At 42.6% G+C, this 14,072-nt stretch overlaps 1 protein-coding gene across 1 annotated transcript in view; it reads left to right on the top strand.

Annotated features, from left to right (window-relative positions):
- The window catches only part of STAB2 (stabilin 2), an 81,560-nt gene extending 75,847 nt beyond the window's left edge, over positions 1-5,713 (top strand). Inside the window, exons 67-70 of the mRNA XM_072146374.1 lie at positions 1,434-1,544; positions 1,712-1,840; positions 3,157-3,291; positions 5,439-5,713. Coding sequence (XP_072002475.1) covers positions 1,434-1,544; positions 1,712-1,840; positions 3,157-3,291; positions 5,439-5,486 — 423 coding nt within the window. The 3' untranslated portion in view covers positions 5,487-5,713. The remainder of the gene's footprint in view (positions 1-1,433; positions 1,545-1,711; positions 1,841-3,156; positions 3,292-5,438) is intronic.
- The last annotated feature ends 8,359 nt before the right edge of the window (positions 5,714-14,072 follow it).

Here is a 14,072-nt window from a genome sequence, read left to right as displayed (position 1 = left end):
CGGGGGATTGTGCGGGCGGGTTCTTGCTTGGTGAGTTGGACGGTTAATTGTTTTGCCGGGGGGAAGGGGGGGCGCTGTAGACTGGGCGAGTGGGGAGGAGGGGCATCCGTCCACTCTGTCAGCGGTCGGCTCCAGCATCCAGGGGGATGGGGGGGAGGTCACTTGTACCAGGGGGCGGTCGGTCATCTGTGCCAGGGGGCAGGCGGCCGGCTCACGGAGGGGGCGGGTTTAGGAGTGGACACAGAGGTAGGGGCCCGGGGACACAATCCGGCAGGCACCGACACTACAAGGACACACGGAGTCCCTGCATCCCCGGGCCCCTTAACCTCACGGGCCCCGTAGCAACCGCTACGGCTGCTACGGTGGTTGTTACGCCACTGTTTGTAGTATCTGCAAGCTTGTGCAAACTTCTCTTGCTCTTGCTGTGAGCTCAGCGTTTTGCAGATTGTTTTGTAAATAGAAGGTGATGAACTGTAAATAGAGTCTGCAGCTCCTGTCTGCAATGTATCTAATGTATCTATTATATGTTCCAGTGTCTGGCTGAGCTCTGCTGCTAGAAATGAGCTCTTCTGCAGAGGGGCTCAGTGCTTACTTCTCAGTTAACGCCACCTCCGGGCTGGAGTGTTTTTGCGCCCGTTTTTGCGCCTAAATGCAAAAGTCGCACGTGATGAATATCATTAGGCGCAGCAAAACATCTGGAATTGAACGATAGATGAGGGAAATGTGGTTATTTTAGCTGCGCGGCTAATTTGAAGTTTAATCGCAAAAATGGCGCAAAAACGGTGCGCCTAAACGAAAAGGCGCAAAAACAACAGAAAAAACAAGTGATAAATGTGGCCCATTATCTGCTAGCGTCTGTATCAGTGTGAGCTCCGTCCTGGACTGCAGGGGGCAGGGCTAGAGTGCAGGGAGCAGAGAGAGCAGCGCAGCTGCACGGCCGTCACACAGAAATCCAAGATGGCTTCCCCGACCCCAAGTCAGAAGTTACAGGGTTGTGTCTAGCGGCAACTGAACTAGAATACACCAGGACTAATATCTGTGAAATGCTTTATTTTTGTTAATAACAGTGAAATAGAGAATGTGATATTTTTTTATCCTGAGTACAGTTAAGAAACTTGTCTTCGTGGGAATACCCCTTTAATTTATCATAGTACTTTTAGTCCTCCTTGTCGCTTAGGATGCCACTGGCCAGAACTTAGTGATATAAAACTTAGAAAAACTTAGAACATTTTTTATTTACCATATTTGACATCTACTTTAATGATGGAATATTCAGCTATTGCAATTATAGAAGAAAAAGCCTATTTAATTGGTGGATCTCTACACATGGGAATTGGTTGTTTTTCCACGATTTTTAGTTTTATTGTGTTGGCAGCATATATGGTAGAATTTTTATTTGGACACTATGTTATATATTGTTGTATTGTCTCCAGGAACAAATCCGATACATTGGTGGAAAACGTATAGTACAGCCGGACTACATTGCTTCAAATGGTGTGATACACATGATATCTGACCCTCTAAAAGCTCCTCCCGAGCCCTTAGTAAGTAGACTCTACGGGTAGAAAAAGTTATATAGTGTATTTGTGTCATGCAGATTAAATTGGTTTCATTTTTTTATGGTACATGGCAATGTACAATTTATACCTCTAATATTGGCAGCCTCAAGGCTCAGGTAGACTGTATCTTCTCATCACTTTATCTGTTGTAGGTTCTACACGCTGGGCATGGAGCAGGTATATTCTTTGGCATTGTCTTTGTCATAGGATTGGTGGCACTTGGCATTTTCGCATACAAGAAGTTCAGCAGAAAAGACTTTCAGTTTCAGCAGTTCCATGAGGTAATTCTTGGCTAAAATGCTGGCCTCATCTCTACTGCCAAGAGTAGAGGAATCCATAAAGCAGATGCTGCATTGCGACCTCAGCCACGTATCTTGCGTTTCTATGATCGTTATTATTGTTTATCAAGTGCTGATATATGGTAACAGGCAGTGTTTGTATCCATGTTGGATTCTCAGTCCTAAATTAGGGCTCATTCACACTGCCGTCTGCGGGGCCGTACATGAGGCTGCAAATTTGAAGCCACATGTTCGTCCCCATAGACGGCAATTGTGTGGCATTGATCCAGGCCGCACACCGCAAAAAGATAGAGCTCCTCTCCAGCACACAGTGTGTGTATGTACCCTTAGAGTACAGTATAAACTGGGCACACACCTAGTAATTTACAGAAAGTGATCCTTTATTTGCGGTAATAATATTTATAAATCCCTATCTTCACCATATTTTAGTTAACATTTTTGAAAAGACATATAGAGAAAACAGATCATATGTAGCACTGTGATTCAAACTTATATTTGGGGGAGAAGTCACCATTTCTGCATGTGCTCCACTCCAGATGTTACACAATGACTTTTGTGACTTGCACAAGATTTATTTAGAGGCAATCGCCCTGCAAGAACCATATGATAGTATTCATGAATATAAGATTAAGGTCCTGGCAGGGCGATTGTTCGTGGACAGTTAGAGATCACATGACCCTCCATCTGCAGCCATTTTATGGACAGTAATGTCTGGCTGGTGTGGTAAAAGACAGGAGGCTTTACTTTACATATCAAGAAAGTGGTGAAGAACATCTAATAGATGTGTACAGGCGGTCCCCTACTTAAGGACACCCGACTTACAGACAACCCATAGTTACAGACAGACCCCTCTGACCTCTGGTGAAGCTTTCTCAATGCTTTACTATAGTCCAGACTACAATGATCAGCTATAAGGTGTCTGTAATGAAGCTTTATTGATAATCCTTGGTTCCAGTACAGCAAAAAATGTTTAAACTCCAAATGTCACTGGGGCCAAAATTTTTTTTGTCTGGAACTACAATTATAAAATATACAGTTTCGACTTACATACAAATTCAACTTAAGAACAAACCTCTGGACCCCATCTTGTACGTAACCCGGGGACTGTCTGTATTGGTAAATTACCTAATATCCTGCACACACACACTTAAACACACGTTAAAAGAAACACAAGGTAAACTGGTCAACCCCTTTGATGTAAAATGAACCTTTCAGAAATGACTCTATTACTATTGTGTAATGTGAATAATATGCCATCATGAATTCGTCCGACCTTCAATGTCTCTTATCTTCTACAGTATGATGAAAAGGAAGTGGTGTCAGATTTTAACATTGCTCCATCCTCTAATATTGCAAATCCCATGTATGACAGCGCTGAATCTGCCAACCCCCCTCCTGCACCATCAGCAGAGCCCACCTACCATCCATTTTCTGTAAGTTTTGTTTTTCATTTACATTTTGATTACATATTATGTTAGACCTGTTCTTAAAGTGTTCTACAGTGAAAGATCCTGTTTAACCCCTTTGTGACCAAGCATCATTGGTGTCTGAATGTCCAGATGAATTTTTGCAGTTGTGTTAAATAACGATATCTTTGGAAAAGCATTACATCTCAAAATATTTTTACTTTGTTTTTGTTCATGACATGGGAGACTTTAACTTTATAGCATAGTTTTATTGATTACATATTTTTTCTTTGTGAAATTAGCCGATAAATAACTACAAAATGTAAGAAAATAAACTTTTTTTTAAATAAGTATTGAAACTGAATATACTTTTACAAAAATATGTTATAAGTATGTACAGCATCATTCCATTACCGTACAGCTACTGATGCAGATGGTGCAAGTACTTCTACAATTCTGCAAACTGTAAGCTAAGACCAGGGCCGGCTCCAGATTGGAATAGGCCCCTGGGCGACAGAGCCTTAGTGGGCCCTCTTCAGTAAACTCACGTCCTGGCACGACACTGCCGCAGTTACAGGGGAATACGTGTAAAAGAATTTTTAAAAAAGGAAAAGGAAAAAAAAAATTAAAATGTCACCCAGGGGTCTTTTGTGACCTCATTGGGGAGATATAAAGTAAAAACACACACATAACAAATTTGAATAAATATTCATAAAAAATACATTCGCATTTCCCAATAAAAAAACCTACACAACAAAAAACACTGTCATAGTTGCCATTTGCTTGAGACTACACATATTGGGGCTTATTTACTAAGGGGCCCGGATTGCACTTTAGTCGGTTTATTCGACATTTTCGGGATTTGCTTTGATAGGTATTTAACAGGGGTTTACTCTGGGTTTGTGTCACACGCGATTGGATTGTGGTGCGGATACGCTTCTTTCATGCGACAGAAATGGGTGGGGCGTGTCGTCAGACGATCTGACTGATTCGGACTGAGCGCGGGATTTAAGTTTCATACACCGGGAAGAGGAAGCCGAACTCCGGCAGACCTGAGCGGGGAAGCTACACATGCAGGATATCGGGGGCACGGACTTTCTGTGAACTCCTCTGGACAGGTAAGTAAATGTGCCTCATTATATATCAAAACGACTGAAACAAAATAGGGATTTCGTTAATAATGTTAATTTTGCTGTAATTTAAAAATGAAGAACAAATATGTACTATAAATTACAAAAAAAAGCCTTTTTACAATTTAAAACTCCAAAGATGAAAAAATGATGATAAAAATGAAAAAAAAAAAAACCTTTAAACTTTTATTATGTTTTATAATTTCACGGTAGCGCGCAAAAAAAAAAAAAAGTTATGACCCTTAAACCGCCGCATACGAAAATTTGCTAAAATGCCAGGCCCCAAGAGACTTTTTATTAACCAAGGGGTTAATAAAGGAAAGTGTTTAACATGAAAAAGTATTTTTCCTCTTGAATTAAAATAAGCAGGTGGAGGTGAAATGTGCAGCAGTTCTCCTGACAGTCATAGTTTCCCTGCTGTGAAGTTATTTTTATATCTTTTGTAGAAACATGTAATAGTGTTATTACTACCTCATCCAGCATAAAGTGCAGACTGAATGGAAGCGGAGGAGTAATGTGTTTGCTCTTGGCACACAGTCATGTATGCAGAGCTTATAAGTCAATGTCGGCATTGATGGCGAGAGAACAAGTTTCTATTTAAAGGGCACCCTATTAAATTACCAAATGCGCACAGTGCTCCGTGCACACAGATCTCCTGCCAGATAGTCACAATGTTCTCTCCTGTGTCGCACTGTATAACAGGCCACACACCACAGCATGTCATCATGTTTTATACCAATGCCAGGATCACTCACATAGTTTTTTGTTTCAATGAGATGTTACAATAAACATGAAAGTATACAATCAATTTTACATTATGAACAAACATATTCTAGATTTGCGTGTTACTATAGCAGAAGGCCTGTGCATGTCCTAATAGCCTGATCGCTATTTCATAAAAGGTCAGGTATAAATGATGGCGGTTGGGTGATTTTGGACCATGTGATGTATTTTGGCTCTAAAATGAATATGGGCGTAGCTGGTGAAGGGTTAATCATGTGTCATAACTACAGTGTATAGAAAGTTTTTCTCTTTTCTTTCCAGGACTCAGACGATCAGCAGCTAGTAAACTTTGGCGGACGGAACAAATGACTGAAAATATGATAACTTCAATCTACTGGCTTTAACAGAAGTCATCCACTTGAGGAGAGAGACACTTCCGTCATCAGTCTTCTCCAAGACAGAAGGTGTCCGATATATTGAATGTACAGTTTTCCTGCCTGCAGAGATGAATGGGGCCAGGCTTTGAGGCAGTTCTACCCTTTTTTTTTGGCTCTTTTACTGTGAACCTGTAAATAAAAACACTAATTCAGTACCGATGTCCTTCGTGTTCTTTAGTTCTAACATTTGGGGTTATTTTAGAAGATAGAAGCTACGTTCATGCCTCACAAATGGCAGACCTGTTTTCTAACCTCTGAAAGAGGACCTTTTGTCACTTATATCACCTGTGGTGATCAACATAAACATAACGCAGGTTCAAGTACATAGATTCAGGGGCACATAGAATTTTCCAGCCCCCCACTAGTTGCTGAGATATCAGTCCTAGTATCTGACCATTGTAATGGTCTCCAGTGTCAGAGAGGAGATGGTGCAGCAGTGGAAGGGTATTTGTAAGATAATCTTTTCAGTGTCTCAGTAGATTAGCATATCACATGCCCTTCCTCCTTCAGCACCTCCTCTCTGAAAGTGGAGAGGGTTACAATGGTCAGATACCGGGATTGATATCTCAGTAACTGTGGGAGATAGAGAGAAAACTTAAAGTTCCCTTGAATCTGTGAAGCAGCACCCTACATTATTTTCAGCAACACATGAAAGGGCTTGTCCACAAATACAACATGGCAGCAGAACTAAACATTTATTTAACCCTTTTAATTACTACAGCCCATTTATTTTAAACATAAACTTCCTTTGCATTAAAGAAAATAGGATATTTGTAAAACCTGTATTATCCAGAAGGTTTATATTTACTGCACAGTCCATCCTGTTCAAGATTATTCTAGCTCAACGGGCGCTCCTGTCAAATTGTAGACAAAAGTATGAATACAAATGTAAACATTCCATACAATGAATCGCCTGAGAAAATTGGTCCTTTCAGCAGAATTCTCTGGATAGGACTAGTCTTACCTGCTTTTCACTACATGAGGAGTTCTGCTTGTCTCACACCACAACACAATTATCAAATGAGAGGACTGTGAAAAGAAATCTACTGTAAAAGCCTAACTAGCAGGGTTGTAACTTATGGGGGTACAGTCACAACCAGGCTTGTAAGGTGTCACTTTCCCATATGAGAAGACTAGTGCATTATTTATTATACATTATAGACGGGCGTCTGGCACAGAGTGTGCATTGGTGCCCATCAGTTGTAAGTTACGCCACTGCTAACTAGCAAAGTGTACAAAACTTTCACTGTAGGTCTGTACCCACCATCACTGTAGATAGACTGTTTCAATGATAGCAAAAGATCAGTCTGGCAACCAACCCTTCCCTTGTATACACACACTTATAAGGAGTTGTATATATGTCATCTAACCACAGGATATGTGATTAGTGTCTGATTGATGGCTGTCCAACAACTGACCCTCCATTGATCATGACAATGTAGTGGCTGATGTACATACAGTGGGATACTGAATGGAAAAAATGCAGCTTGACTGATGGAATGGAACACTTAAAATATACTTTATTCTATAAAGATGTTCTAGTTTTCAGGCAGTTACCAATTCACCCTTGAAGACAAATTTGAACACAGTGGATACAGAAAGTATTCAGACCCCATTAAATTTTTCACCCCGTTTCATTGTAGCCAATTGGTAAGATCCAAAACGTTTTTTTCCTCATTAATGTGCACTCTGCTCCACATCCTCACAGAAAAAAAAAATGAAGTGTAGATATTTCATCTATTTTATTAAACAAGAATAACTGAAATATCACATGGTCATAAGTATTCAGCCCCTTTGCTCAGTATTGAGTAGAAGAAGCTTTTGAGCTAGTACAGCCATGAGTCTTCTAGAGAATGATGGAACATGTTTTCACACCTGGATTTGGGGATCCTCTGGCATTTTTCCTTGCAGATCCTCTCCAGGTCCCTCAGGTTGGATGGTGAACCTTGGTAGATGCCATTTTCATGTCTCTCCAGAGATGCTCAATTGGGTTTAGACAAGGGCTCTGGTTGGGCCAGTCAGGAATGGTCACAGAGTTGGTTTGAAGCCACACTCACATAGTTTTTTGTTTTAATTAGAGATTTCATCCAGGATATCTCTGTACTTTGCATTCATCTTTCCTTCCATTGCAACCAGTTGTCCTGTCCCTGCAGCTGAAAAACACCCCCATAGGATGATGCTGCCACCACCATGGGTCACTGTTGGTAATGTATTTGGCAGGTGATGAGCAGTGCCTGGTTTTCTCCACACATAGCGCTTAGAATAACACCAAAAAGTTCAATCCCCTTGTCATCAGACCAGAGAATCTTATTTCTCATAGTTTGGGAGACCTTCATGTGTCTTTTTTTTTTGCAAACTGTATGCCAGCTTTCACTTGCACTGAGGAGAGACTTTCGTCGGCAAACTCTGCCATAAAGCCCTGACTGGTGGAGGGCTGTACTGTATCACTGGTGCTCAGCCACACTTCTCCCATGATTGCTTATGGTAGTTTGGCTGGATGACCAGGTCCAGGAAGAGTTGTGGTCATCCCAAATTTCTTTCATTTAAGGATTATGGAGACAACGATGCTCTTAGGAACCTGGAGTGCTGCAGAAATTCTTTTATAACCTCGGCCAGATGCACAGGTACTGTGAGGTCTTAGGGTGATGGCATACATGGCGTTTTGAACCCATTTTTGGGTTGTTTTTATTGCATTCATTTTTGACAAGTTTGACCAATTATCTTAATTGAAACTGGTCAAAAATGTTTTTTTGACACATGCGTTTTTTGACGGACTGCTTAAAAACTGCCCAAAAACGGGTTTAAAACGCCATGTGTGCCATTTACCAATAAGTTTTATTAAACACAGCTGGACTCCAATGAAGGAGTAGAAGGAAGATCAGAAGGAAATAGACCTGCGTGTTACATATGAGTGTCACAGGGTCTGAATACTTATTGACCATGTAATATATCAGGTTTTTCTTGTATAATAAATTAAATAATATCTACAATTCAGTTTTTTTCTGTCAAGACAGATTGCAGAGTGTATATTAATGAGCAAAAAAAAAGTGAATTAGTCTTACCGGTAATTCCATTTCCTTTAGTCCACCATGACGGCCCCACCTGGAGGATGACCCCTTGACCTCTGTAGGGACAGGAAGCAGAGAAGGTTAAAAGCCCCACCCCTGCATCCATACTCCAGTGTCTTCCAATAACCACACCGGCTTGGATGCAACCAGATTTATTGCCTGTTACTTCACAAACAATATCAAGTAAACAATAATCAAAATAATAGGGAGGGAAAATATATGGGCCGTCATGGTGGACTAAAGGAAATGGGATTACCGGTAAGACTAATTCACTTTTTCCCTTACGTCCCCCATGACAGCCCCACCTGGAGATATACCAGATGAACATATTTTTTAGGGAGGGACTACAGCTTGTAATATCTTTCTCCCGAAGGAGAGGTCAGATTGGTTTGGAATGTCCAGTCTATAGTGTTTAGCAAAGGTCAGAGGTGAGGACCAGGTAGCTGCTTTGCATATTTGATCAATCGAAGCTCCTCTCTTTTCAGCCCAGGATGCCGCCATTGCTCTGGTTGAATGTGCTGTCACTGATTTCCTGCCCTTGTTCTTTCCTTGAAATTGGAGAAGAATGTTAAAGTCCTTACCCCAGCTTTTGGTGGTTTTAATGTACCTGAGAACTGTTCTTCTTACATCCAGAGAGTGCCACAGGACCTCCTTAGGAGATTTTGGGTTCTGGCAGAAAGAGGGCAAGACCACCTCTTGGTTGCGGTGGAATGCTGTGCAGACCTTTGGAATAAAGTTTGGGTCCAAGGTTAGTGTGATCCTGTCATCAGTAATCAGACAATAAGGTTCCATAATAGTTAACGCCTGAATCTCCCCAACTCTTCTAGCCGTAGTGATTGCTATTAGAAAAGCTGTTTTCAGTGTTAAGTTTCTAATAGATATGGAATCAAGAGGTTCAAACTGAGGACCTGTCAGGAAGTTTAGAACTAAACACAAGTCCCAAGGAGCTACAGACATCTTAATTGGTGGTCTAATTCTGTTAGTAGCTTTCACAAACCTTTTTATCCATCTATGCTCTGCTAATGAGGAGTCGTAGAAGACTCTTAAGGTTGCAACTTGCACATTAAGGGTACTGGTTTTTAATCCCTTGTCGAATCCAGCCTGCAAGAAATCCAGGATCTGTAAGAGATTTGGAAAGGATTGGTCAGGGGGGATAGATCAACAGAAGGACACAAATTTTTTCCATATTTTTAGATATATGGCTGAAGTGACTGGTTTCCGGCTAGCCTGTAAGGTAGATATTACCTTTTCTGATAACCCTTTAGTTCTTAAGAGTCTCCTTTCAGGATCCATGCTGAGAGACTGAGACCCTGAGGGTTTGGATGGACCAGTGGACCCTGGAATAAAAGGTCTGTTCGGTCGGGTAGTAGAATGGGTTCTGCCAGAGCCATCTTCTTCAAAAGAGGAAACCAGCTCTTTTTGGGCCAGAAGGGGACAATCAGGATCGTTCTGGCTCTGTCCCTCTGAATTTTCTGTATAACTCTGGCTATGACTGGCAGAGGGGGAAATGCGTAGGATAGGTGTGCATCCCACCTGTGACTGAACGCATCCATCTGGGACAGTGCCTCTGTATGAGTCAGAGAGTAAAAATACTTCGCTTTTGAGTTTTCTCTGGTGGCGAAGAGATCCACTACTGGCACACCCCACATTTGGGTTAGATGGCAGAACACTTCTTGATTCAAGCACCACTCGTTCTGATCTACCTTCCTTCTGCTCAGAAAGTCCGCGATCAGATTATCTTTGCCCCTTAGATGGACTGCGGATAAAGAAGCTATGTTTAATTCCGCCCAATTCCGCAAGATTTCTGCCGAGAGGTCCATAAGATCTGGGGATCTTGTTCCTCCTTGATGTTGGAGATAGGATCTTCACATGAAGGCCCTTTAGTAAATGACTTGCCGTCTTCATGCCTTCCAGGACTGCTCTTAATTCTCGATAATTCGAGGACATCTTCTGAAAGTAAGGAGGCCAATTCCCCTGAAAGTAGGAGCCTGCCACATTTGCTCCCCAGCCGTTCTTGCTTGCGTCAGTCTGAACTATAGTAAGTGGCCAAGGATGCCATGGAATCCCTTTCTTTAGGTGAGCTGGGTTGATCCACCAAGATAGAGCTGTTCTGACTGCTGGGGTTATGCTGATGGAATAGTCTAAGTGCAGATGGTCTCTGTCCCAAGCCTGGAGGATCCAGCCTTGTACTACTCATGGCCTCTCTTATTGAGCATCTTTGTTTCCTCAGAAATTCTTTTACCTGAAGCATGAGGCGTTCTTTCTTTTCTTCTGGAAGAAAGGATCACTGATTGATGGAATCCAGGAGTATCCCCAGGAAAACGATGCTCGTGCTTGGATCCAGAGAGGACTTCTCCCAATTTATAATCCAGCCCAGTCTCTGCAATGTCTGGGTTGTCAAACTACTAGGACCTGCTGGGTTCTCAAGAATGCAATCATTTCTATAATTATCTTGGAAAAGATTCTCGGGGCAGATGATATTCCGAATGGAAGCGCCTTGTACTGAAAGCAGAGATGTTCCCCTTCCGGTGAGAGAATTGCAAACCTCTGTGAAGACAGATAAATCGGCACATGGTAGTACGCATCTTTTAGGTCGATCGAGCACATATAAGCTCCCTGATGGATTAGAGTTGTTGCTGATCTTACGGACTCCATCTTGAATCTGCGGTACTGAAGATGTAGGTTTAGCTGTCTGAGGTTGCAAATCATTCTGTGCTTCCCGTTGGGCTTCTGGATAAGAAAAAGAGGAGAGAAGTGACCATTCCCCCATCTTTCTTTGGGAACCGGGGAAATTACGTCCAACAGAAGGAGTTTTTGAACTTCTTGAAATATCAATACTGAAGTCTCCTGGGAGGGCAGATTGGTCAGGATGAATTTGCATGGAGGAAGGGAGGCGAGTTCTAATTTGTATCCTCTTCTTATTATGTCCAGGATCCACGGGTTTGATGTTATACTGGACCACTGAGCATAAAACCGAAGAAGCCTTCCTCCTACCCTGACGTCATTGTTTCCCGAAGGGTGCAGTATTACTTGAGCTGAGAAGGAAGCCTCTACCTCTTCCACTCTACGGATAACTCCCGTGGCCCTGCTTTCCTTTTCCTCTGTAGGAACTTCTCCGATCTTTATAATCCTGAAAGGGCTGTTTTTTAGGTACATTTTTGATATCCGGAAAGCCCTTCTTATCCGCCGCCTTTTCTAGGATAGAATCCAGTTCAGGTCCAAATACAAACTCGCCTTCAAAGGGGATGCTACATAACCTAGATTTTGATCTTACATCACCTCCCCATTGTCTTAACCATAGGGAACGTCTAGTGGCCACTTTCGCTTTCTTTGGCCGAAAATCTCACGGATTCCCCTGAAGTGTCAGCAATGAAGGCAGTTGCTGATTTTAGGGTAGGTAGTGTGTCCAAGAGAAGTTCTCTAGGGGTTCCACTTTTAATGTGATTCTCTAGTTCAGACAACCAGAAGTACATGGTTCGTGCTATAGATGTTGTAGCTACATTTGCTTTTAAATTCAGCATGGTGGACTCCCAGACTTTTTTGAGCAGGCTGTCCACTTTCATATCCATTGGATCCTTTAGTTGAATAGAATCCTCAAAGGTTAAGTCCGTGCGCTTTGTTAATTTGGTAACTTGGATATCCACTTTAGGTGAAGTATTCCAGAATCTTGATTCACCTTCATCAAACCGAAGACGGTTTCTGAACTCCTTAGAAACTGACACCTTCCTTTCTGGATCCCTCCATTCCTCTTGAATTAACTGCTTAAGGGTGTTATTAATAGGAAACACTCTTCTTTTTGGAGCTCTGAGAATACCAAACAGTTCGTCTTGGATAGACTTAGATTCTTCTACCTCCTCAATTTTTAAAGTATCACGAATAGTCTTTAATAGTTGATCCAAGTCCTCAGAAGAAAAAAGGTATCTGGATTCCATTTTAGAGGAAGAGCTAGAGGTAGGAGGATCCAATTCTAACGAATCTCTAAGGGATGACTCCCTATCTGAGTTAGGTTCAGATTCTGAATCGCACATCAAAGGTCTCTTAGGTGACCCTGGGAGTGGAGAGAAGCTATAGTGGTGGCAACTGACGTCTGTACTTCCCCTTTAATAAAGGAAAGTATTTCGTCCATAAATCCTGATCACTCTTCTTTCAAGAGATTATCCAGACAGACCGTCTTTACACACAGGCTTCTTATAGGCTGGAATGAGCTTTGCATAGCACATATTACATTTACGAGAAGAGGACTTTTTCTTCTCAGATTCTTTAGGGAGCTCCTTGCTCCTAACTCTCTCCTTCGCTCTAGGCTCCTACCAAGAGAAGGAGAGATTATTTTATATATGGGGGTATAGTATAGAGCCCCTACCCCTAATACACATGAGCACTTACAGGAGCCGTGGATAGGGGTTCTGACATAGAAGTCTCCATGGAAAGGATGTCACAGGGAAAGACAGAAACCTCCATAAGACCTACACATATAACACAAGTCTGGTAAATATCAAGGCTTACCCTGCTGAATTATCAATATGTCCAAATACCTTGCACTGCAGGTTGGGGATCGAATCCTTAGTCCGGCTCCTTGAGCAAGCGATCGCTGCTTAGTAGACCTCAGATGCAGAGTGACTACCTGCGGTCTGTTTCTGAACTTACCGCCCTCAGCGGAGTAGCGGCGCGTCACTTCCGGTGCGACCGGAAGTCGTCACCACGTGGAGCATGTGACCAGTGGAGAGCGTCATTTCTGGTGCGACTCCTGTCAACACCGCCGGGTCACGTGACCGGAGTCTCGATCGTGCTGCCCGGCTTCCGGGTACCCTGGAACTCATCGGAGTCGGGGGTAGAGCCGGAGCAACAGTCCCTTCAGGCACCAGGGAATATGCGCAATGCGCCGAAGCGAGGTCCAGGACTGGTAGGGTAAGGGTAGATACACGCGCATGTACGGCGGTCCCCCCCACAGCCTTCCCCCGGAGGAGGAACGTGAGGAGAGACCTCTCTCTGCTCCCTGCCCCGTGTGGGGACAGGAAGACACTGGAGTATGGATGCAGGGGTGGGGCTTTTAACCTTCTCTGCTTCCTGTCCCCACAGAGGTCAAGGGGTCATCCTCCAGGTGGGGCCGTCATGGGGGATGTAAGGGAAAAAGAACTTTTTTGATCTTACCAATTGGCTGCAATGAAACAGAGGGGAAAATTTAAAAGGGGTGTGAATACTTTCCATACCAACTGTACCTGGCTGTAATATGGGTCACTCTATTTTACATAGATATACTTGATTATGCCACACATGTCTTTACTAGTTATGCTCTTGTTCTCAATGCTTCAACCAGCTCAGTTCATATTCCATACATAAAAAGACAACCATGAAAGAGGGTTAAAGTTTCATCTGGTGAGGAGTACATTTATGGATTCCTTTCCCCCCAATAAGGTCAATAGCATATCCCTATGCAGATTAAGTCAGTGGGC

This window comes from Engystomops pustulosus, chromosome 4, assembly GCF_040894005.1.
Source record: "Engystomops pustulosus chromosome 4, aEngPut4.maternal, whole genome shotgun sequence".
NCBI lineage: Eukaryota > Metazoa > Chordata > Amphibia > Anura > Leptodactylidae > Engystomops > Engystomops pustulosus.
The sequence above is the reverse complement of the archived record's forward strand: the minus strand, read 5'-3'. Positions and strand labels throughout refer to the sequence as shown.